Source organism: Lonchura striata, chromosome 2 (assembly GCF_050655825.1).
Source record: "Lonchura striata isolate lonStrDom1 chromosome 2, ASM5065582v1, whole genome shotgun sequence".
Lineage (NCBI taxonomy): Eukaryota > Metazoa > Chordata > Aves > Passeriformes > Estrildidae > Lonchura > Lonchura striata.
This window is the reverse complement of record NC_140704.1, coordinates 155220147-155243356: the sequence shown is the minus strand read 5'-3', so window position 1 is coordinate 155243356 and position 23210 is coordinate 155220147. Positions and strand designations below refer to the sequence as shown.

At 47.9% G+C, this 23210-nt stretch overlaps 1 protein-coding gene across 1 annotated transcript; it reads left to right on the top strand.

Annotated features, from left to right (window-relative positions):
* Positions 1–1535: 1535 nt before the first annotated feature.
* TOP1MT (DNA topoisomerase I mitochondrial) lies at positions 1536–21655 on the top strand. The gene is made up of 21 exons (XM_021539089.3): positions 1536–1679; positions 2233–2330; positions 2558–2636; positions 2756–2835; positions 3304–3394; positions 5282–5340; positions 7278–7350; positions 7473–8617; positions 10492–10607; positions 11820–11941; positions 12439–12561; positions 12900–13087; positions 13868–14012; positions 14749–14892; positions 15384–15569; positions 16040–16108; positions 17185–17299; positions 17764–17891; positions 18571–18665; positions 19140–19289; positions 19490–21655. The coding sequence occupies exons 2-21, from the start codon at positions 2290–2292 to the stop codon at positions 19590–19592; spliced, it is 3252 nt and encodes a 1083-aa protein (XP_021394764.3). The 5' UTR covers positions 1536–1679; positions 2233–2289; the 3' UTR covers positions 19593–21655.
* Positions 21656–23210: the final 1555 nt, after the last annotated feature.

Below are 23210 nucleotides of genomic sequence, written 5' to 3'. Positions count from 1 at the left end.
GCCAAACCCAATTGTGCTCCACTTTTCCCAAGCAGAGCTCACATTCCAATTCCCCCCATTGCAAAGAGCATCTGCGAAGGGAAAAATCCATAAAAATACGCAAAAACTCAGCTTAATTTTAAAGGGATTTATCCCAGGTTCTGCTTGGGTGGGATCGGGGAGCAAACTGGAGCTGCTCCAGGCTAGGACAGGTTTTTTTCCCAGCTCACATCCCTGAAAAACCCATCTTTTCCTGTTGTGGACACAGAAAACTTAGGAGAAAGCTGAGTAAATCTTATGGAATCCAGGGAAAAACGGGAGACATTCAATCCCAAGCTGTCCTTGGAAGGAGGCGGACAAGGGCGAACAAGCCCCGGCTTGAAGTTGTCCTTCCCTGCTCCCTTCCCCGGGGCTGGCTCCCACCCCTGGACAGCCTCTACTCATCCAGCCAGAAAGGTGGCTTGGATGTGTTTTTCCCGGGATGGCGCAACAGGGATCAAAGAGGCTTTCCCAGATCCAGCCCTTCCTCCGGGGGTTTCCGCTCCCGGCCGCCAACCGGGCGGGACCTTCCCAAGGGAATGTGGGGTCCCCGCTCCTCATCCTGGCTGGGGATTCCGCGTGGAGCAGCGCCCTTTGCTGACCCAAAACCTCGGAGTTTTCCTGGAGTTATGGGATGGTTTGGGTCGGAATGGGCTTGCAAGGTCATCCAGTACAGACAGCAGGGACACCTTCCAGTAGAACAGGTTGATCCAAGGCCTTGGACATTTCCAGGGATGGGGCAGCCACAGCTGCTCTGGGAATTCCATTCCAGCCCCTCACCACCCTCACAAGGAAGAATTCCTTCCCAATATCCCATCTAATCTGGCCCTGTTCCAGTTTAAAGCCATTCCCTGTGTCCTGTCCCTGCATCCCTTATCCAAATTCCCTCTCCAGCTCCCCTGAAGCCCCTTCAGGCACTGGAAGGGGCTCTGAGCTCTCCCTGGATCCTTCTTTTCTCCCCTAATTTGGGGAAAGCTTTTGCCTGTTATCCCTATTACCCATCCCATTCCCAGGTGTGCTGCCTACACCTGTTTTGGGATGGATGAGCACATTAGGGAGGCTCAGCTGGGATGAGGTTCTTGATGACATCAGGGGCAGGTTGGAAGCAAAGGACTCATCCTGTGAAAAGGGCTGGAGAGGAGTGGGATGGGTTTCAGGATGAGGGTTAGGGGCTTTGTGCCCAGACCCCTCTACATCCAACCATGGAGCTCTGATGGATGAGAGGCAGCTGGGAAAAGATGGATTTGGGGATTAATTTAAGGATGTAATTGAAGAGGAAGCATCTCCTGCCAAGCAAGTTTTTCCTGATTATTTTAAAATCCATATTTTTGGCCCTGTTCTCCACCTGAGTGGTCCAAGATATTTCACTGCTTCCCAAGGCTACATGCTGAGGAGTTGCTGGTTGAGGGATATTCCCAAAATTCAGCTTTTGGGCTAAAACTTCATTTCCCAGGGTGCATCTTGGGCTGGGAGGCTCCAATCAAGCTGATTGGAGGGAGATTTTAAAGAAGCTTCCTGGGAGAGGGGGGACTTCCCTTAGGGAAGCAGCTGGGTGAGGAGTGAGGTGTTCTCCAGCCTGGCTGGGATTGGGAATGTTCTCCTGTACCAACTGAGCTTCATCCCCACTACAGCTCCAAGTGCTCTTGGTGCAGCAAAGCCTGGTAAAATATGGAGTTTTTCCAAGTGTTTTCTACTCCCAGAAAAACTTTCAGGATGTTTCAGACTGGTTTTTGCTTACCTCCTTGAGAAATCCTGATTTTTTTTTTAATTTTTTTTTTCCCCTCAGTGTGGGGGTTTTTCATGGATGGGAACCAGGAATATTCCTTGCATCCTCTTGAGTTTCTAGGGAAAACAGGGACTTGGAGAGTCTGGCTGCTCCATGAGAAGAGGAGAGGGGAGAGGTGCTGGTGGCGACTCAACACCTCAGTTTACCCCATTCCTCTGCTGTGCTTAATTATTATTAATCGTGGTGGTGGAAGGTGTGAAAATTCCTGAACTGTTTTAGGGGATTTCCTCTTTTTTCATTTTATTGCCTTTTATTTTGCCACCTCCAACAGAAGTTCAGGGACTGAGCTTAAATTTTTTCAACATGGGTCCTCATTAAAGCTGAGCTTGACCCTGTGGGCTCCAAACTTTGGGACTGAGCTGTTGGGGTTTCCTTGGAGAGGAAAACTGGGGTGGCACCAACCCTGTGCTGTTTCCATCTCATTCCAGTGACCATCCTTGGATTCTTTGCCTTGGCACTCCCGGGAAATTGTGGATGACGGAGCCATGGGGGTGTCAAAAACCAGTGAAGTGAAGAGCAGCAGCAGGTGGGTACCATGGAGCGTGGCAGGGGATTTTGGGGGGCTCCAGCTTTGTTGCCACCCTGGTTTTCCTGGGAATTTCACACTCAAAAAGAGAAATTCCTTCAGAATTCCTTTGGGAAGCAATCTTTAGTGCTGCTGGGCATCAGGGTTAGGAAGCATGGCATCATGCCATGGTTTATGGCTACCACCAAGGGGCTGGTCTCAGTGGGATCAATTCTTCCTCATCCCAGGAAGCGAAAGAATGACTTGGAAAAGGGAAAGGACAGGCCAGAAGCGCTCCTGGTGAAGGAGCTGGAATACACAGTGAAGGTACCACACCCCCCTCTGTGCTTTGGGGAGACCCTTGTAATTATCCCAAAAATTCAGTGGGAATCAAACCCATGGCATGAACTTCCTTTTCCTTTATCCTGCTCCGTCCGGCTGCGAAGCCTTCCACGGTAAAAGGGAAGAAGAAGAAGAAACCATCAAAAGTCAAGGAAAAGCCACTGCAGGAGAACGTCATCAGCAGGTCAGCCCTTGGATTGGGATGGAGATGGGATCTGCAGGGCTGGGCTTTTCCATCTGGGTTATTCCCAGTGTATGGGAATGCCATACTCAGCTCTGCTTTCCTTGTGTTGCTTTGGTTATCAAAATGAGTTTGATAGGAAAAATAATAGGGGAAAAACAAAGGGAATGGGGTGATGGGAAAAGGGGAATCACCTGAAGCTGAAGGATGGAAGGTTTAGATTGGATATCAGGAAGGAATTCTTCCCTGGGAGGGTGGTGAGCCCCAGGCAGGTGTTTCCCAAAGAAGCCATGCCTGCCCCATCCCTGGAAGTGTCCGAGGCCAGGTTGGATGGAGCATGGAAAAACCTGGAATGGCAGAAGGTGCTCCTTCCCATGGAAGCAGCTTGGAGCAACAACATGATCCCTCCCAACCCAAACCATGATCCTAAAATATGTGTGTCCTTTCTCTGTCCCATTTCTGGCCAAGAAGCTCCCTGAAGCAGGAGGCTGCAGATGGGAAAGGCCTTGACTCCAGCCTCTGGAATGGGATCCAAGCCGAGGAGGGAGCTGCGCCCGGGTCGGTACGTGGTGGTGGCTCTGCTGAAGGACTGGGGAGCGTTCCCGTGGCTTCTTCCCAAGGGAATTGGGAGGGTTCTGGCTTGTAGTTTGGTGCAAGCCCCTGGAAGGAGCTTTTGAGCATCTGAAATTAAATTAAGGAGTAAGTTTCCTGGTTTTGGGGTTGAGTACATCACAATTTGGTGGCATCAGTGGGGAGCACCAGGATACAGGTGACTCTCACTTCCTAAGCAGAAGGTTGGGATTGGGAATCCCTTCCTCAGCAATTTGGTTTTCACTTCCTTGTTCGTGCCCCCCTGGAAGTGTCCAAGGCCAGGTTGGATGGGGCTTGGAGCAACCTGAGATAGTGGAAGGTGAGGGTGAAATGAGATTCCTTAAGATCCTTTCCAACCCAAACCATTCCATGATCCTCTCCCGGTGCTGGAGAGCACAAATCCCAGCAAATCCCTGCTGTATTTTGCTTTTCCTGTGTTAATTTGTCCTCTTGGTGTGCAAATCCAGCCGAGTTGCTTTTCCTTTTTCCCCTCTTTGCATCCCTCTCACAAACAGGATCCCAAATGTCCCCAAAGTCTCCTGGTGGATCAAATTCAAGGAACAGCTTTGAAACCCCCCAAGGGTGCCTGTGGTCCTGGCATTCCCAGTACAACCATCAGGCACTTGCAGGCAGGAATGACTTTGGAAGGTCGTGGCTCTTCCTGAATTTCCCAACAGGGTTTCTGAAGGATTGTGAATCCAAGAGCAGGCGTGTTCCCAGGGAATGAAAGTTTATGTGGACAAAACCAACCTGTAATTAACTCAGGGTTTTATTTTCCCCTTAATGAGTTCTCCCAGCAGCTTTCAGGAGAGATCCCTGCGTGGTTTTGGCTTCCCTTGAAAGCCTTGGGAAGAGAAATTTGGGGAAGTCGGGATTTAGAGTGAGAATCTTGGTGCTTGGCAAGCCCTGGATGAGTTTTGGGATGCCTTGTGTGGTCAGGAGCAGGAGAAGATGGTTCCAGCTTGGAAAACAAGTGTAAAAACGTGGGATGGGAATTCTGATGGCCTCCAAGGGACAGAATTTAGGGCTCTGTGTCCTCTCCAAGCTTGGTTTCTATCAGGTCCCCTGTTTTCCCTATAGTTTGATTTTTTTTTTTCCATTTTCCAGGGTTTCACATGGCCTCCATGGTCACATTTGAAGGCTCTATGTCCCCTCAGAGCTCATTTTCTTTCAGGTCCCCATTTTCCCTATATTTTCATGTTTTTTACCTTTCTCCAGAGTTTCTGGTGGCATCCATGGGTCAGATTTTAAGCATCTCTTTGTGTCTTTTAGCTTCTTATCCCCATTTCCCGTATATTTTGATTTTTTCCCCTTTCTTTAGGAAAAAAAAATCTGTCCTTTCTGTCCTCCAAGAGTCAGATTTTGAGGATCTGTTTTGTGTCCCCTCTGAGCTTATTTTCTTTTAGCTCATATCCCTGATATCTGTATTTTTTCCTTTTCCTTGCTTTCTACTCATCCCTATTGTATTTCCCACCCCGTGGCTTTGCTCCCCACTTCTCCTTCCCTCTTGCCATCTGCTGCAAGGGTGATTTCATCTTCCAAGCACCTGGAATTTGATCCATCTTTATTTTGGAGCCCTCCCATACCTTCTGTTCCCTGGGTTCCTCTCCCAGCAGTGCTTCCAATGAGCAGGTGGTAGAGGAGGGCTGGGAGTTTTCCTATATTTATCCATAAAAATTCCTTTATTGTGCTGTTGGAAGGAAACCAGGGATTTCCTAACCCCGTAAAACCTCAAAACTTTGGAAAAACCTGGTATTTTGGGTTCCTGGATTCCAGCCAAGGGGGCTGAGGGAGGGAAAAGTGCTGGTTTGGGGTACCTGTGCCAGGGAACCTTTCCCAAATCCTTGATATTTTCTAGGAGGAGACCAAAGCAACCTCCCCTCAAGGGCCAGCAGTGGGGCTGGAAGGTTCTTCCAGGTGAGTCGAGTCATTTTTTGGATTATTTTTCATCCAGAGAACTGGAATTTTGTCCTTTTTCTTCTCCTCCCTGTGGAGCTGCACAATCCTGATTTTCCCTCCTGGATTGCTGGTGCCTTCCTGGAGCATCTTCTCCACATCCTGGTATTTCTGATGACTTTAAAGCTTTCCAAAACTGATCCCAAGTGGAATTTGAGGCTCAATCCTGGGATTTGAGGGTGGAGAGGGAAGTTCCAGCCCCATCCACCCTCCCCAGTCAGCAGGGTATGATTGCTCAGGTGCACATTCCTACATAAATTTGGGGAAGTCCTGGTGGGAACAACCAGCCTCCCAAATCCTGGGAAAAGGCTGTTTTTTCCCTCTAGATCCTGGCAGAGATAGGAACCAGAATTCCTGAAGCTGGTTAATCCTCTCTGCCTCTTAAAAATTCCCAGTGAGAGGCCTCTAATAAAACCTTTGGAGGAAGGAGCTGATCCCAAAAGGTGCTGGGATTTTGCCTTCTGCTCCTGCTGATGGGATTGGAGGGACTGAGCGTGTTTTGCAGGATAATTTTCCCTAAGGAGTTTAGTGGGATTGTGTAACAGTGAGGAAAAAGCATCCAGCTCCTGGTTTTATTTATTTTTTTTTTTTTTGGAACTTGTTTTCATCCCAAGCCAGCTCAAAGGTTTTCCTTGCTTTGATGTCCCACAGCCTGGTAATTAATTATCTGCCTAGATTCATTTATGGAAAGGGACCAAAATTCACACTTTCTGTTGCAGAAATTTTGCCGTATTTTGGCTAAAAGCAGGAATTTTGGCTCTTCTCTATTTGGAAGTCCAGGAAGAGCAATCATTATCCTGTTTGGGAGGTGGAAACTGGATTTACAACTCTTTTTTTTGGGAAGGATCAGGGAAGCTGGATGTGCTTCCAAAGGGTTTCCTGCTGCAGGATCCAGGAGCTGAGAAAAGCAGGGAACGGATCTGATTTGTGGCTTGAGCTTAACTCCAGGCTTAGCTAGGATGGACCAGAGGATTTGGCTGGGAGGTGACAATGACCCAGAAGGGAAAGCCCCAGGTTTCCCTGTGGGAAAGGGACACCATCACCTCAACATTGAACTCATGGAATTCTTATGGTTGGAAAAATTATCCAAGGTCACCACTAAACCACGTCCCAGAGCACCCCATCCATAGGGTTTTGGAACACTTCCAGGGAAGGTGATCCCACCTGGACAGCCTCTTCCAGTGCTTGACCACCCTTTCAGTGAGGAATTTTCTCTTAATACCCCACCTAAATCCACCCTTTGGAGTTTTAGGCTCAGCCTAGGGGACATAAGCTTGGTTTAGGCTGTGCTGCTGTTTCCTCATTCTTATTTTGCTGGGTTTTTCTGGAATATGAACACCTTGAAGAACTCCCTGCCTGGCTCTAAGAAGCCTCGGGAGAAATTATAGGGGCGGGTTGGTGCTTTATAATGATTGCAAATCCCACAGAATTCCCAAAGATTCACCTCTCTGCTGAGCAGGGGAACACACCTGGATTCCTCATCCGTATGGATGGTGGAGATCATGGATCCGGACACTCCTTGTCCTGTTTTATTGATGAGGCTCCTTCCCTGCCCATTCCCCACTGGAATCATCCCCACAGTCCCAGGAATTGTGTCCCGTCTGTCTCCTTTTCCATGATTGGCCTGATCCCTTCCTTTGTGCTGCCAGACCTTTTCTCCTGAGCTTTCTCTGGGAATATTTCCTTGGGACCTCCCCTGTTCTGTCTGGTGACCTTGTGGTTCTGCTCCTTTGAGCTTCCTCATCCCACAAAATCCAGTTTGAGGTCATTCCCCGCTGCCTTGGGACATCTCCATCTGTGGTGCCACCACGATTGGAGGGAAATGAGGGAGCAATTCCCTAATTTGGGATGGAAGAGGGGAATGCTGGTGGTAAGAATAGGCTGTGATGACGTTGTAGGTCTCAGGAGAAATCCCAGAGAACGGGACCTGCAGTGGGAGAGCAGCTCTTGGAGATCCAGAATGGAATTGGGGTAGGAAAACCGGGGGGAATGTCACCCCCTGGACCTAATGCTGCCTCTCCACCATTTGCTTGGGATTTGGGATAACCTCTCTGCTTTCCCAAAATCTCTTCCCATATTCCTGCTTCCCACAGGTCCCAAGCGAAGGTGTTGCTGGTGGGGTTGCATCCCCCTCTGGAGATCCCTTGGAGAGGGATGTGGGGCTCCTAGATGTGAGGGAGAGTGAGGAGAAGGAGCTGGATCCCCCTATCCCACAGCAGGAAGAGGATTCCCAAGCCCCAAAAAGAAAAAGAGGGAAGAAACAAGAGGAAAACAAGCAGAAAAATGGATTGAAGAGAAAAAGAGGGAAAAACCAGGAGGAAAGCAAGCACAAAAAGAGATTGAAGAGAAAAGGAGGGAAGAAATGGGAGGAAAATAAGCAGAAAATGGGATTGAAGAGAAAAAGAGGGAGGAAGGATAAATTTGAGGATTTGATGGATGGCATTGAGGAGGAAGAGGGGGATGAAGGCAGGAGTTGGGAAGGGGAACAGGGAAGAGCCAAAAGACAGAGAAGCAACAGCAGCCAGGGATGGGATGATGGGAAGAAAAAGCAGGAGAAGGGGAAAGCAAAGAAGCACAGGATGGGGAAAGTGAAGAGGGTGGAAAAGGTGGGGAAGAGGAAAATGAAGAAGGAAAAATTGCTGGAAGAGGAGCAAGAGATGGAGAAAGACGAGGAGGGAGAGAAAAGGGTGGGAGGTGAAGAGGAGGAGAAAGTGGGAAAAGGAAGTGGAGATGGAAAAGGAATAGAGAAGGAGGAAGAGGTGGTTGAGAAAGGGGAGGAAGGATTGGGAGAGACTGGGAGTGCAGGGATGGGGCAGGAGGTGAAGGTGGACAAGGATAAAGGGAAGGGAGATATTCCAGGGAAAAAGAGGAAAAACAGGAAGAAAATGCCAAAGGGGGAAACAAAAGAGACAATGAGTGAAGAGGAGGAAACCCCAGGGAAAACTGGGAAAAGGAAATCTAAGGAAGGAGGAGAAGAAACAAAAGAGGAAGAAAAGAACAATAAAAAGACTAAAAAACAGAAGGAAGGAGGAGAAGAAACAAAAGAGGAAGAAAAGAACAATAAAAAGACTAAAAAACAGAAGGAAGGAGGAGAAGAAACAAAAGAGGAAGAAAAGAACAATAAAAAGACTAAAAAACAGAAGGAAGGAGGAGAAGAAACAAAAGAGGAAGAAAAGAACAATAAAAAGACTAAAAAACAGAAGGAAGAAGAAAAAGAAGCGGAAAACAAATGGAAATGGTAAATTCCAGTGTGCCTTTGGCAGGCCTAACCCTGGGACTGGGATTTATTTTATTTTGTGGGACAAAACAGTGAAAATCCCTATTTTTTGGCTATTTTCCTATATTGCCCTGAGCCTTGAACTTGCCACTCTTGGAAATGGGTGAGGGATCAGGGAATGAGATCCTGAATGCACAGCAGGATTTGTATTGTCATTATTTTTATTTTTATTTAAAAATTTATTTGCAATATTTTTTTCTCCTCCAATGATTTTCCTGTCCTGGGAAGGGAGAAGCTCATAATTATTGGAAGGGAATTATAATAATAATAATAGTTATTATTAAATAATAATTTTAATTAGGAATAAATATTAAATAAATAAATAAATTAATAATAATAATAATAATAATAATAAAACCTTTATCAGGGAGCTGTAGAGGGGTTAAATTCCTTCCCCACTTCCTTCTCCAGCAGATTTGGGATGATCCAGGCAGGTATTTTGTAGGAAAGGATGTGGAATGTGGCCGCTGGATGCTGGATTATTTTTTGGAAGTGAGACTTTAACCACTTGGTGTCACTCTCTCCCAGATCTCCCCAAGATCTGGGACAGAGCAGGAGGATTTTTGGGATGCTTTTTGGGAACCTATGGCAAACCCTGATCAGGGAGGAGCCGTTATCCCAGACACGGATATCCATGGATACCTGGAGCTTTGAGGTGGCACTTGAAGGATCCAGGGTGATGTGAAAAGTGGGATTTTATAGATTATTTTTTCCTAATCGATGCCTTGCTTGGAATGGCTGGATCCCAGCACAGAGGCTGGTATGTGGGAATTCAACCCCAAAAAATTATCCACAGCTACATTTCCCATGAGGAAATTCCCAAATGTCACCCTCCCTGGCCTCTGGATGGGCTCGGGGGGGCTGTGCAAGGTGAGCATGGGTGATGCTCTGCAGGGATTTGGGATCCCAGAATTTTGGGAAGCCTTTCTCTGATGCTTTCAGCCCAAATTCCTGGAGTTTGTTGGTTTTCCTCGACTATTTGCACTTTTGGATACCATGGATTTATTCCACTCTGCTTCCCATGGGGAAGAAAAAAAAAAAATCACAATTAACTTCCTGGGCCATGCTGAGTGAGAAACAGGAGTTTTGCTTTCTTTGTGTAGAAAATCCTTGGAAATCCTGGAAATCCTTGGCTTTTCTTTTCCTGGAGATGCTGGGATTAAAGGGACAGTGCCAGCCTGGCTGTGGGGGACAGATCCCTGCCTGTCACCAGCGCTCTTCCTCTGACCCTAACCTGTGGTTTTATCCCTCTTTTTAGAGTCCTGCTCCTGCTTTTCTGGTTGGATTTTTTGAAATGACTATTTTTGTAATTTTTAAATTTATTTTTATTGGGGGTTTTTGTTGCTGTTTTTTAAATCCTCGCAGTTAAAACTTATAGTGGCTTTAAAATCCCATTTGCTCTGGCAGGGGGAAAGATTCCTTAAGGTCTTATTTGTGTTAAAATCAAAGTTATAAATATTTATGAGGCATAGGTTTCCCAGAGAAGCTCTAGCTGCTCCATCCCTGGAATATTCCTTGGATCGGATGGGGTTTGGAGCAACCTGGATTAGTGGAAGGCGTCCCTGCCCATGGAAAGGGGTTGGAATGACATGGCTTTTAGGATCTCTTCACTCCCCTTGGAGTTCCTCCATGTCACCACGTCTCAATTTCATGGATTCCATTCCAGTTTTTCCTTGTTTTAAAGAACAGGGAAACTGAGGCAGCAGCAGAGAAGACGGGATTTCACCTGGAGTTTGTGCCAGCTGTCACTGCTCTGAGCATTCTCCCCGTGTGACCTTGGGAGGAGATGCCAGGTTTTGGGATATTCTCATGGACTCCTGTGTGTCTCGTTCCAGGTGGGAAGAGGAGAAGAAGGAAGATGGAGTCAAATGGATGCAGCTGGAGCACCGAGGGCCCTACTTTGTGCCCCCCTACGAGCCCCTGCCCAAGGATGTGCAGTTTTATTACGATGGTACAGCTGGGATGGCACCTAGGTCTTGGGGTGGTGCCCTTTCCTTAGGGAAGTCGAATATCCCGTTGGAAAAGCCATGGGATCAAGCTGGAGGATCTTACACCTGGTTGGAATTATGGGGGTTTTTGGGGAGCTGATCCTAATTGCTGATTTTTCTCATTAAGCTGCATTTTGGTTTTGAGCTTTTGTCAGCTCATCCGTGCTTTCCCACGAGCTGGAAAAAGGGGATTTTACTGATCCATGACCTCAGTGACTGACACATCCAAGGATTTGCCTGGGCTGCTCCAAGCTCCTGATGTCCCCAGGGTCACCTCACATCACCTTAGAGCAACTCAGGGTGTCACTGGCAGGACAGATCCAGGCCTTTGCTGCCTCCGTGTTTTCCTGGCATTCCCACTGGGTTTCCTGCCATTCCCTGCTCTCAGTTAATCCCTAAACTCATTTCTGGTGGACCAAAGGGAAATAAGGACATTGAGGGTCAGCTGAGGGATGGTGGAGATGGAAAGCAATCACATTCCCTTGGTGCTCCTCACTTCCCTGGGGCTTCCCGTGCTTTTTTGTGCCGTAGGAAAAAGGCCACTTTGGGACCAGGAGGTGCCTGGCAGCACTGCTGGGGTATCCATGGGGCTCTCAGGGATTTTGGCTCCATGGGGAGGAGCCTTGACAGGGTTTGGACGGTCTCTGGGACCTTTGAGGTGTTGTGGATCTGAGCTGTGGCTTTGGACTTTGGGATCTTTGATGTTGACTTTTTTTTTTCCCTAAAAAATGTCACAGTTCCTGGGTGGAAAAGAGTGGACAGGTAACAACCCCAAGTAGGAAGAGCCCACGGAGGAACTGGTGTTTGGGGGTTGTCAAGGGGCTGCTCCAGGGCTCAATTCCCATCCGTCTAAAAATCCCAAAAACCAGTGGTTTGAGCAGGACTCAACCATTCCCTGGACATCTCCCCATGACTTTTTCCTAAAAAAAAATTATTTCCAAGTAGTTTCTAGGATGAGCCAAGATATTCCTTGGTTTCGTTGTATTTCTCTGGCCAAAGAGCTCAGGAAGGCTTTGCCTCCAAAAGATGATTCAAGATCCTTGGAAAATCTAAGAACTAATCCAAAATTCTGCCCAGAGAAGCTGTGGCTGCCCTATCCCTGGAAGTGTTCCAGGTTGGACAGGACTTGGAGCAACCTAGTCTAGTGAAAGGTGTCCCTGCCTCTCGTTTCCCAGGAAAACCCTTGAAGCTGAGCCTGGCCACGGAGGAAATTGCCACGTTTTATGCCAAAATGTTGCATCATGAGTACACCACCAAGGAGATCTTCCAGAACAACTTCTTCCATGACTGGAGGAAGGTACCTTCCCTGGGAGGGCTCCTTGATATCCATCAAAACCATCAGCCCCAGACTGTGGTGTGGGATATGGAATGGGGGGATTTATTCCTTATTTATAATTATGAGGTTCTAAATCATTATTTATTTCCATGTTTTTTGGTGGGTTTGGGCTGGGATTTGCTTTCTGTGCTCACTCTGAGTTTTAGTGATGGGTACAGGTAGTGGATCTTGCAAACAGCTCCAAAACCAGATTGGAACACCAAATGAATGCCCTCTGATCCCAAAACAAACCAAAACTTTCTAGGGAATGTTTACACCTCCCAAATATATTTCGTGCTGTCCCTGCAGTTGTGTTTGGGGACTTTTTTCCATGTTAGGTTCTTCCACCCCAGAACTGGCTGTCTATTTTTGAAGAATGGGTCTCTATTCCCTTTTCCAAGGACAGGCAAAAGCAGCAGCTCCATGTGGAATCAGTTTTTCCTCCTGGCTTTTCCCAGCCCCTCTCATCTCTTTCCCAGGAAATGACCTCAGAGGAGCAAGAGATAATCAAGGACCTGGACAAATGTGACTTCGGAGAGATCCACAAATATTTTGTGGAGAAAAATGAGGCCCGGAAAGGGCTTCCCAAGGAGGAGAAGCAGGTGAGGACTGGTTCCTATGACACGTTTTGGGAATTTTGGCTCTTTTGTTGTCTTTCCTGGTGCTGTGCCCTGAACTTGGACTTCTTTAATCCAGCTCTGTCTCCATGGCCATCACCCCCCTCTTCCTGAATTTTATCAGGAGATCTGCACCTTCCATGGCTTTGCAGGATGCCAGTCGTCCTTGGATCATGTTTTGGAGTCCTCCCCTGTCTGGAGGATTCTGGACTTTGCCAAGGGAATGATGGCACTTAGATTTCTTGGTTGGAATGTTAAAGATCCTTTCCAATCCAAACCATTCTGATTTTATTTTTTTTTTTTTTGTGGTGTCCCTGTTTCAGAAGCTGAAGGAGGAGGCGGATAAGATCCAGGAGGAATATGGATACTGCATCCTGGATGGACACCGGGAGAAGATTGGCAACTTCAAAACTGAACCTCCAGGGCTCTTCCGTGGCCGTGGGGAGCACCCCAAAATGGGGATGCTGAAGAAGAGGATCATGCCAGAAGATGTCATCATCAACTGCAGCAAGTGGGTTGTCCTTGGAAGTGCTGAGCTCCTGGGGCTTCCCTTGGGACTGGGGGAAACTGGGAACTTCCTCTGCCCAGAGTTGGGGTTTTTCCCTCTTCTAAAATCCGTGATTTCCACATCCTGAGAGTGCTTTTCCCTCTGAGTTTTGTGAGCTGGAGTGGTCTTAAGCTACCCATTTGGAGACCTTGATTCAAAACATTCCCCAAGGCTCCAGCAAGTTTTTCTGTTGTTCCCAGCATCTGAATGATAAACACCTGATTGTGGGAAGGGTCTGGAGCACCAGGAGCAGCTGAAGGAGCTGGAGAGGCTCAGCCTGGAGAAAAGCAGGCTGGGGGGAACCTTCTAAAATTCCCTGACAGGAAGATGAAGCCACACAGGGCTTGGTTTAATCTCCCAGAAAAAAAAAAAAAAAATATAGAAGATGAGGAAATGTCCTCAAATTGTGCCAGATGGAGTTTTAGGTTGGATATTAGAAAAAACATCTCCACAGAAAGGGTTGTCAAGCACAGGAAGAGGCTGCCCAGGGCAGTGGTGGAGTCACCAGCCCTGCAGGGGTGTGAAAGCTGTGTAGATGTGGCACCTGGGCACATGGTTTGGTGCTCCTGGCAGTGCCGGTTCATGGTTGGACTCGATCTTGGAGGACTTTTCCACCTTTAATGATTCCATGTTGTGGAGTAATTCTAGGTGGATTCTGTGTTTTCTCAGTGTGGTGACTATCTTTGGCTCACTGAAAATTTCATTCTTTGTGGTCCGAGGGCTCTAATCCTGCTCTTCCCACAGGGATTCCAAGATTCCCGAGCCCCCAGAAGGTCACAAGTGGAAGGAGGTGCGCTTTGACAACACGGTCACCTGGCTGGCCTCATGGACAGAGAACATCCAGAACTCCTTGAAGTACATCATGCTGAATCCCAGCTCCAAGCTGAAGGTTGGAATAATGCCCTTGGTCAGGTGAAAACAATCTGGGAAAGCCAGGATGTGGAGTATCAAAAAAATTTTTTTCCTTGCCTTTCTCTTAAAAGTTGATAAACAAAATGAGGGAAAAGACAGATGATTGTGAAGCATCAAACTTATTCCAAGGAATGGGTTGCACCTGGCAGAGTGATCCTGGTGCCACGTTGCTCGTGTGTGTCCAGGGAAGGCTGTTGGAAGCCAGATGGGGGCTGAAAGGATCCACAGGGGCTAAGAAGATCCACAGGGACCAGAGTTATCCTGGCATAAATTAACCAGGAAGTGGAGGGTAGGAAGAGATGGGATTGAGCTCTGCAGGAAGAGAAAGGGGATTTAAGGCTGTTTCCAAGGGCTCAGGGAAAGTGGGAATGCTGCCCAGGTGGACACAACTGAGCAAGTCCTGTGTCAGTCCACGTGTCCAAGGAGCCACCTTTGGCCATGGTGTGACCATTGATCCTTGCCATCCTCTGGCTGATGGAGAACATCCTAACTTGGCCAGGATCCAAACCCAGCACGGCCAGCAGAGGGCACGGAAATCCTGGAAGAGCTGTTTCTTTCTCAGTTTATTCCCTTCATGGATTTTTTTTCCCAAGAAAACAGTGGGGTTTGAGCAGGATTTAGATGCTGGGGGTGTTTCTAGAGCAGGACTTGACTGGTAGGGGTGGAATAAAGATGGGGCACGAAATGGAAAACATCCTGGTTTCCCATTCCAGGGGGAGAAGGACTGGGAGAAATACGAGGTAGCTCGGCGCCTAAAGGATGTTGTCCACACAATCCGGGCTCAGTACAGGAAAGACTGGAAATCCAAGGAGATAAAGAAGCGGCAAAGAGCAGTGGCCCTCTACTTCATTGATAAGGTATCCACAGCCTCACCCCAGGTCCCCCATCCAGGTGGAAGTTGGGAATTCACTTCCCTGATCCACTCCAATGTGTAGTTTTTGGTGTTTGCTGGTTCTGCCACCCAGGGTGGCTCCACATGAGGAATCTGGGGATGATTATGGAATCCTGGAATGGTTTGGCTGGATGGGACATTCAAGATCATCTCATTCCAGCCCCTTGCCATGGGCAGGGACGCCTTCCACTTGACCAGGTGGCTCCAAGTCCCATTCAGCCTGGATCTGAGTATTTCCAGAGGTGTGGAAGATTAAAATTGTCCTTAGTGGAAGGTACCCCTGCCCATGGCAGGGGATTGGAATTTGATGATCCTGAAGGTCCCTTCCAAATCATTCCGTGAATCTATAGATGGAGATGATTTGATCTCCTCTAGTCCTGATCCACTTTAACAACCTGGGAAAGGGGAATTGAGGTGGAATGGCATGGGATGGATGACTCCCGATTTTCTTTTCAGCTGGCCCTGCGAGCTGGGAATGAGAAGGAGGAAGGGGAGACTGCGGACACGGTCGGCTGCTGCTCTCTGCGCGTGGAGCACATCCAGCTGCACCCCCAGCTGGATGGGCAGGAGCACGTGGTGGAGTTCGACTTCCTCGGGAAAGACTCCATCCGTTACTACAACAAAGTGTCCGTGGAGAAGCTGGTGAGTGGGGCAGGAATACAGGAAAGGCTTGGTTATCTGGGATCCCTCAGTGTTTATCAGTCCCAAATTCCCATCCAAAACCTGTTACCAAGATGCGCTTTAACCCTGGAGAATGGGAGAAATTTTGGGATAGAATATCCAAGGTTGGTCTACTTCATGAGGGAGAAGTCCCACACCTTGCTGGAGCACCCTCAGTTGGCTCGTGCACGTCAGGACTTGAAACGTCTCCATTTGTATTAAATAATTTTCCTTTACCCATGGGAAAAGAGATTTTAATGGTGTTTGTGGAGAAACTGGAATGCCAGAGATGGGAATGATGGGGGGAACACCCAGTGGCACCGTGAAATTGAGAAGGTTGGCCAACATCAGGGTGAATCAGAGTCCGTCTGGAGGAGGAGAGAGATGAGGGAGATGTCTGGGAGCAGTTCATTCCTTGGCCCTGACCAGGGCTGTCCTTTCCCCCTCTTCAGGTATTCAAGAACCTGCAGCTGTTCATGAAGAACAAGGACCCCACCGAGGACCTCTTTGACCACCTCAATGTGAGTTGTCACCTCGAAGCTTTTCAAACAGTCCTGGTGGCCCTGAAGGAGGAGAAGCCAAACCATGACACCCTTGGCCACCTTTGGTGGTTGTCCCTTCACCTTATTTTACCTCTCTGCTCTCTAGGGACATCATTGTCACTGTGAGGTTTTCCATCCTCTTTTTGCACTGGAGTATCTCCACTCCCTGAGGAGCTGGATTCCTGCTCCTTCCCTCCTCCAACTCACCCACTTGGGCTTTTTTTAGCCTGGGAAGGTCTGCCCACATTTTGGGGAATTACTGGAGGTACCAGAGCTCAGCTTTTTGATGCTCCACAGAAGTGGATGTGCTGCCTTCCCTCCTGGAAAAATCTCCTCCCTCATCTTCCTTGGGATGGGATATGGGATCAATGAAGCAGCTCCATGTTCTTGGTAGAACAGGGATGTGATATTGGATGTGAGGTCAGGAATGATTGTTTGGAAAAGACCTCTAAGATCATCAAATCCAGGAATTAACCCAGCACTGCCAAGTCCACCACTAAACCACGTCCCCAAGTGCTAAAATGTGTCCTCTTGGACGTAGGTGGGCAGAAATTTTTTACTTTGAGAGACTTTTTTTTTTTTTTGTGAATTTAGGTGGAATTCTAGGCCAGTTTGGGGTAGATGATGACCTGACCCCACAAGTAGGTCTACAAGCTGCAGGATTTAATTTTTTGTTAACGCCTAGTCTTGGTTGCTTAGGCAGAATATGGTCTAAAAAGAGATTTGTCCCAGCTTCCACTTGTCCTATTCCTTAAGGAATCAAGGAATAGTTTGGGTAGGAAGGGACCCTAAAGACTATCAAGTTCCAAATCCCTACCACAGGCAGGGACACCTTCTACTATCCCAGGTTACTCCAAGCTCCATCCAGCCTGGCCTTGAACAATTCCAGGGATGGGGCAACTTCTGTGGGAATTCCATCCAGGGTCTCATCAGCCTCACAGGGAAAAGTTCCTTCCCAATATCCTGTCAAACCCTTTGTCACTTTGAAGCCATTCCTCCTTGTCCTACCACTAATGTGAATTTCCCTACACTTTTCCCTGTTTTCCCTCCTCCAGACCACCTTCCTGAACAAACACCTCCAGCACCTCATGGATGGTCTGACAGCCAAAGTCTTCAGGACCTACAACGCTTCCATCACCCTGCAGGAGCAGCTCAATGCCCTCACCAACCGTGAGTGCCCAGGGTCATGGTGCCACCAGAGCATGGTGGGACCAAAGGGTTCAAGAATGTCCATCTCATTGCCTTGGGATCCCTAAAACTGCCCATGTCCCACTTGGGGCAGTGCTCCACAGAGTGGGGCGGGAGTGACGCATGGGGGTGAGCAGCAAGTCGGGGATGTTGGTAAGTGAGAAATGGTGCGCTCGGGGGTACTCTGACTAACTGATAGCCAGGGTGGGAATATTTTTCCCTCTTTTCCTTGTGTTTCTGGTTGGCTGCACTATTTCTGCCTCCTTGGGTGCGTGAGGGATGAGTCACAGCACCAGGCTGTGATGCTCAATTGTCCTTCCCCAATTCCCACAACCATTATTGCTCTCCCTGGAGAGAGAATGTGACAGCAACTTGTTTGTCTTTCCTTCTGCTGTATTCCCTTCCTGGAATGGAGTCAGAGTGATGTTTTTTTCATTTATTTCCAGCTGAAGACAACATTGGAGGAAAGATCCTGTCCTACAACCGAGCCAACAGGGCCGTGGCCATCCTGTGCAACCATCAGAGGTCTATACCAAAAACCTTTGCCAAGTCCATGCAAGTCCTCCAGGAAAAGGTGAGACAGACCCAGCAGAGAGATCCCAGACCTAATCTGGCCTCCAAATTTCATTTTTGGGCTGGGGTGATGTCTGAAGGAATCACCTTGGTCAAGAACATCAGGGAAAGTCCTGGGAGTAGTGGGTTGTAAGCCAGGGGTGGAGAGGGATGTGGTGATTTCAAATGCCTGGGGGAAGCAACTTGGCACAGAATTTGGGTGAGATTTTATGAGTTTAGGGCATTTTTCATCACTCTGTCTTCAAACCAAGCTGGGAGCCTTTTGTGATGGCAGCTCTGGCCCACTTGGATCAAGATGAGAGAAACTGGTTTTCCTGCCTTTTTGCAAGAGGAGCAGCTTGAGCATACCTTAAGTTGCCACTTTTAATTGTCCTCAGTTTTTGCTCACACCCTGCTGAAGGGCTGGGACTTCTGTGAGCGCTCTGCTGCTGTCACAAGTCCCTCATCTCAGGCACGTGCAGAAGATGGACAGATTTAAGAGCTCCAGGTGTTTGTGGCACCTGGGCTGGGAGGATATTTTAGAAGATGCTAAAAAATGCTTGAGCCCAGAAAATGCTGCAGGGACAAATTGGGAAGTAGGGTTGGTAAGAAATTGAGGAATGGTGTGTGAAGGGAAAGAGGGAGGAAGATGAAACCTTCAGGGAGGCTGGAAGTGTTGTCTGACTGTTTCACCTTCACAGATTGACGCCAAGAAGAAACAAGTGGAGGAAGCCCAGGAAGAAGTGAAAAAAGCTGAAGATGAGTTTAAAGACACAAAAGATGCCAAAGCAGAACTGTGAGTGGCTTTTCCTTGGAATCTTCTCTTGCAGAGGAATCCAGAGGGCCCATGGATGGGAGTGATGTGTCCCAACACCCCATCAGAACAGAAATGCCCATGTTTGGGATTGTGTCCTTCTTTTCTCATGGAAATTTGGAAGATGGTTAAGACCTTGTGGATGGTTCCCTTCAGGGACACTGCTCACTCTCCCAAGTTGCTCCAAGCTCTGTTCAACCTGGCCTTGGACACTTCCAAGGATGGAGCAGTCCCGGCTTCTCTGGGAAACCCACTCCATGATGCTGGATTTTGTTTGCCCACCTTTGGTGTTGGAAATGACACTTTTTTAATTGTTAATTCTTAATATTAAAAAAGCATCTCACCAGATCCAAACCATTGAGAGATAGGTTAGTGCTGAATGGCTCCTTTGACTCTGCCATTCCATAGAATTTCTGGGCTTTGGGACATTCTGTGTTGTTCCTTCTCTGCCCTCAGCAATGTGGAGAAGAAGAAGAAGCTGTTGAAGAGGCTGGAGGAGCAATTGGCCAAGATGAACATCCAGGCCACAGACAAGGAGGAGAACAAGCAAATAGCCCTGGGCACGTCCAAGCTGAATTACCTGGATCCCAGGATTACTGTGGCTTGGTGAGTCTTGGGTGTGAAATCATGGAATGGTTTGGGTTGGAAAGAACATTAAAATCTGTGGTGTTCCATGGGCAGGGACACCTTCCGCTGTTCCAGGTTGCTCCAAGCCCCATCCAACCTGGCCTTGGAGACTTCCAGGGATGCAGTGGAGAGGACACTGCTGGTAACTGGTCCCTACTGGTGTCTTGTGGTCTGCACAGGTGCAAGAAGTTTGGGATTCCCATCGAGAGGATCTACAACAAGACCCAGAGGGAGAAGTTTGCTTGGGCCATCGACATGGCTGGCGAGGACTTTGAATTCTGAGCTGGAGCCTTCCATGTTAAATCCCAAATCCTGCTCATTTGGGAAGCATTTTTGCTTTCTAATTTGCTGCTGGTGGTGGCTGAGGGTTGAGTTTGGTGCTTTTTTTTTCTTTTTTTGTATGGAAGAGCAAGCACCTGGATTTCCAGTTGAAGCAGGTATTGCTGATTGGGATTTCGGACTTCGGGAACTCTTAATTCCTCTTCAGAGTTGCCAAATACTTGGGATTTTTTCTTTCTTCCTCTGGCGTCCTGGAAGGAGATTAAATAAGAGCCTTAATTGTGCTGATCAACAATGTAATCCTGTCTCCTTGGTGTAGTGGAGCTGTGCTGCCCTTTCCAGACTGAGTGGGATGGATGGGGAAACATGAGGTGATGACAGCAGGAAAACAGGAACTGCAATATAAAACCCAGGATTAGTTTAGGGATGCACTGGGGGCAAAGGAAAAAATCTCAAAGTTTTACATTTCACAGAATTTCTGGGGACTTTGTGCTCTTTCACCTCCAGGAGGGGAGAAAGTTGTGCAGTTGCAGGGATATTACATGGGAAAAACATGGGAGGGAATTTGTGTCATGTCAGGAGAAGGTAGAAGGGAAGATGTTGGATTTAAAAGCAGTTTCACATTGCAGGGGGTTAAAATTCATGCTGGCCATGAACAAAGTGCATTTTAAGCACCCCCATATGGTTAAATTTTTGTCTGGGAGAGGACATCTCACTTGAGGCCCTGGTAATTTCCTTATTTCCTTCACTTGGCTCTGGCTCAGCTCCTGTATCCAGAGCAAGAGCTGAACTGTCCAGACAGAAGTTTAGGAAATGGGGAATTTTCTAGGAAATAGGATAACGCTGGGCCAAGCTCTGTGGGATGTGTGGTGGGGAGTGGGACCAATATTCCTGGAGCTGATCCTGTGATTCCCACTCCAGCTGGGAATGTGTCCATTTCTCGGGGTTCCGAGTGTCAGGGTGACCCCGAGGTCGTAAAGAGTCTTTTCTGCCAGCCTGTACAGCCAAAGAAAGAGCCTGGAATGTGTCCGATTGCACTTTCAAGGTTGTTTATTTATTATTATCTAAACATTCTTTCTCTGACCTGCTGAGCCCTGGCTAGCAAGTCCACCATGGCATTCTGCTCCTGAGCCCCGGGCAGCTCCCACCTTACATACTCAAAACTACGTGTCTGTATTTACAATTTATTATCAATTCCTATCACCCGTGTTAGACTGTGAATCTCTGCCTTGAACCAATAGAAAAGTGTCATCATCACACCAAGACACGGAGGACAAGACAAAGGAGAAGAAGGCTGGACACGCCCAAATTCCTTCATCTTGTACTCCCCTGAACCCCACTCTAAAAATCCCAAAATTCTACTTTTTCACCCTGTGTTATTTCAACCACCACACTACTCAAACCCTTGTGGCTTTTAATTACTCAAGGAAAATTGACAGCTTTTTCCACAGGTTAAAATCGAAGCCACAGATGTTTTTGACTTCATGCCAAGGTCTCTGAGACCCCTGCCAGGGTCTCAAGACAGCCAGGGCAGCCAGAGGGATGTCCTGGACTCCGACAGGAATGGAGCAGGCAGGGATCAATTAATGGGCTGCTTTCCACATCCCCAAAAGCAGCAGTATCAGCACATTCCTGGCAGAATTCCCACGTCCCAGTCAATCCCAGGTGTGAACAAACTGTAGCATTGGCAGCAAAACCTTCTGGCACCTCAGGGCTGATGTCCAGGGCTCTGTATTCCAAAGCTCCTGGTGCTTCCCGTGTGTTTATTTTCACTCATTCTCGTGTTGAAATTATTGCTGTTTTGGTTGGAAATGGAGGTCTTGGAATGCATGTCATTGAAACAGGGAGTGATTTTTTTTTTTTCCGAGTATCTGTGACTGGAGGCTTTTTGCCACTCATTCCATGTGTGGTTCTGGGTGCTCCATCCCTGGAAGTGTCCAAAGCCAGGTTGGGTGAGGCTTGGAGCAACCTCAGATAGGTGTCCCTGCCCATGGCAGGAGCTTTAAGGTTCTTCTCAATCCAAACCATTATGGAATTCTAGAAAATAAAGGAGTTATTCCAGAAGGGCTGAGCTGTTGCTGTCCCAAACGGTCCTGTCCATCCTCACCCTTTTTTTTCCCAGAGTCCTCCAAGTGTTTCTGGCAATATTCCATAGACCTTTCCCATGGGCTGATGCCCAGGAACTTTTCCTACTGCTCAGAGCCCTGTGGAGCAGGATCATGCTTCTATTCCAGAGGGGAGGATCCCTCTCCCACCCCAATAATTTGGGGTTATTTGGTGGCTCCAAGCAACGCTGATGTGCTCAGATGACCCCTCCTCACTTTGGCCCTTCCAGACGTTGCTTCAGCTCCATTTTTCCAATGTTTTTCTGAAGTCTTCATCCCTGGAAGTGCTCAAAAAACCCCTCTGGAAATGGCACTTGAGGATATAGTTTAGTGGTGAACATGGTGGTTGGGCTTGATGATCCTAAAGGTCTTTTCCAACTTTCTATGGAAAAATGTTGTAGGTGTAGGAAAACCTGTGTTTGTTTGGTGACCCAAGATTGTGACTGCATTTGGTGATAGTCAAAGTCAAAAGCTTAGCATTTTTCCGTTGTGATGACTTCCTCTTTTTATTTAAAAAAAGGAAGTTGTAGTTTGTGACAAAACCAGAAATGACACCTCTCCGTGTGATTTCTGGTTGCCCAATTTGTTTTTAATAAAAGCTTTTTTTTTTTCCTCCACTGTGGGTGGGAGGAGACCTCACCCAAAATCTACCAGGGATGAAGTTGACTGCTCAGGCTGGAACTGGAGCTTAGGGCTGTTTTAGGTACATAATGGAGCTTTAATAAACAAAAAGATGGAAAAAAAAACCCAAAAAAAATCCCAAACAAATGAAAGAAAACCCAAAAACCACGTGAGGGTTGGGACGTTTGTACCCTTCCTGCGGCCTGGGGATGTCCTAGGCTGATGGCTCTGGGCAATGTCAATAGAGGAGCTGTTGGAGAAGATAAATTTAGGGGTGGGAGGAGGTGGTGAGAAGTTCCTCTTGTCTTTTTATGGTATCTGCTGCCCTGCCCAGACTCTTCACAGAAATCCAGGGTTGGGAGGATCTCTGGAGGGCTCCAGTTCAACCTTCTCCTCAAAGGAGAGTCAACGCTGGCTGGGTTTCTCAGGGTTTTCTCAAACTTAATTTCAATATTTCTGTGCAGGGAGATTCCCCACCTTCTGTCAGGGTCACTCTTTTGGAAATGAAGCACTGCCCTGGCAAAGCTTTTCCTTCCCTAGGTCTGGTTGGAGTTTTCCTTGATGCACCTTGGAAGTGGCAGCTTGTCCTCTGTGCAGAGCCAGAGCCAGATTGTCCTCGGACATCAGCTCCACAATTGTCCCTGTTAAAGGCAGCAGCTCCCTCCTCCCTCAGCCTGTCCTGTTCCATGGGATCACTTAGCCCCAAATTCTGGGACTTAGAACTTAAAAACCAAAGAATCGTGGAATGGTTTGGGTTGGAAGAGAGCTTAAAGATCGTGGAATTCAACCCCCTGCCATGGGCAGGGGCTCCTTCCACTATCCCAGGTTGCTCCAAGCCCTGTCCAACCTGGCCTTGGATAATTCCAGGGATCAGGGAGCCACAGCTTCTCTGGGA

Excerpts from the sequence above, each read along its gene's own strand:
- TOP1MT (XM_021539089.3), top strand. The coding sequence starts at position 2,290 with ATGGGGGTGTCAAAAACCAGTGAAGTGAAGAGCAGCAGCAG. Across the intron at positions 14,893-15,383 it reads CCCTCTACTTCATTGATAAG|CTGGCCCTGCGAGCTGGGAA; the intron begins GTATCCACAGCC and ends TTTTCTTTTCAG. Across the intron at positions 17,892-18,570 it reads TGCAAGTCCTCCAGGAAAAG|ATTGACGCCAAGAAGAAACA; the intron begins GTGAGACAGACC and ends TCACCTTCACAG.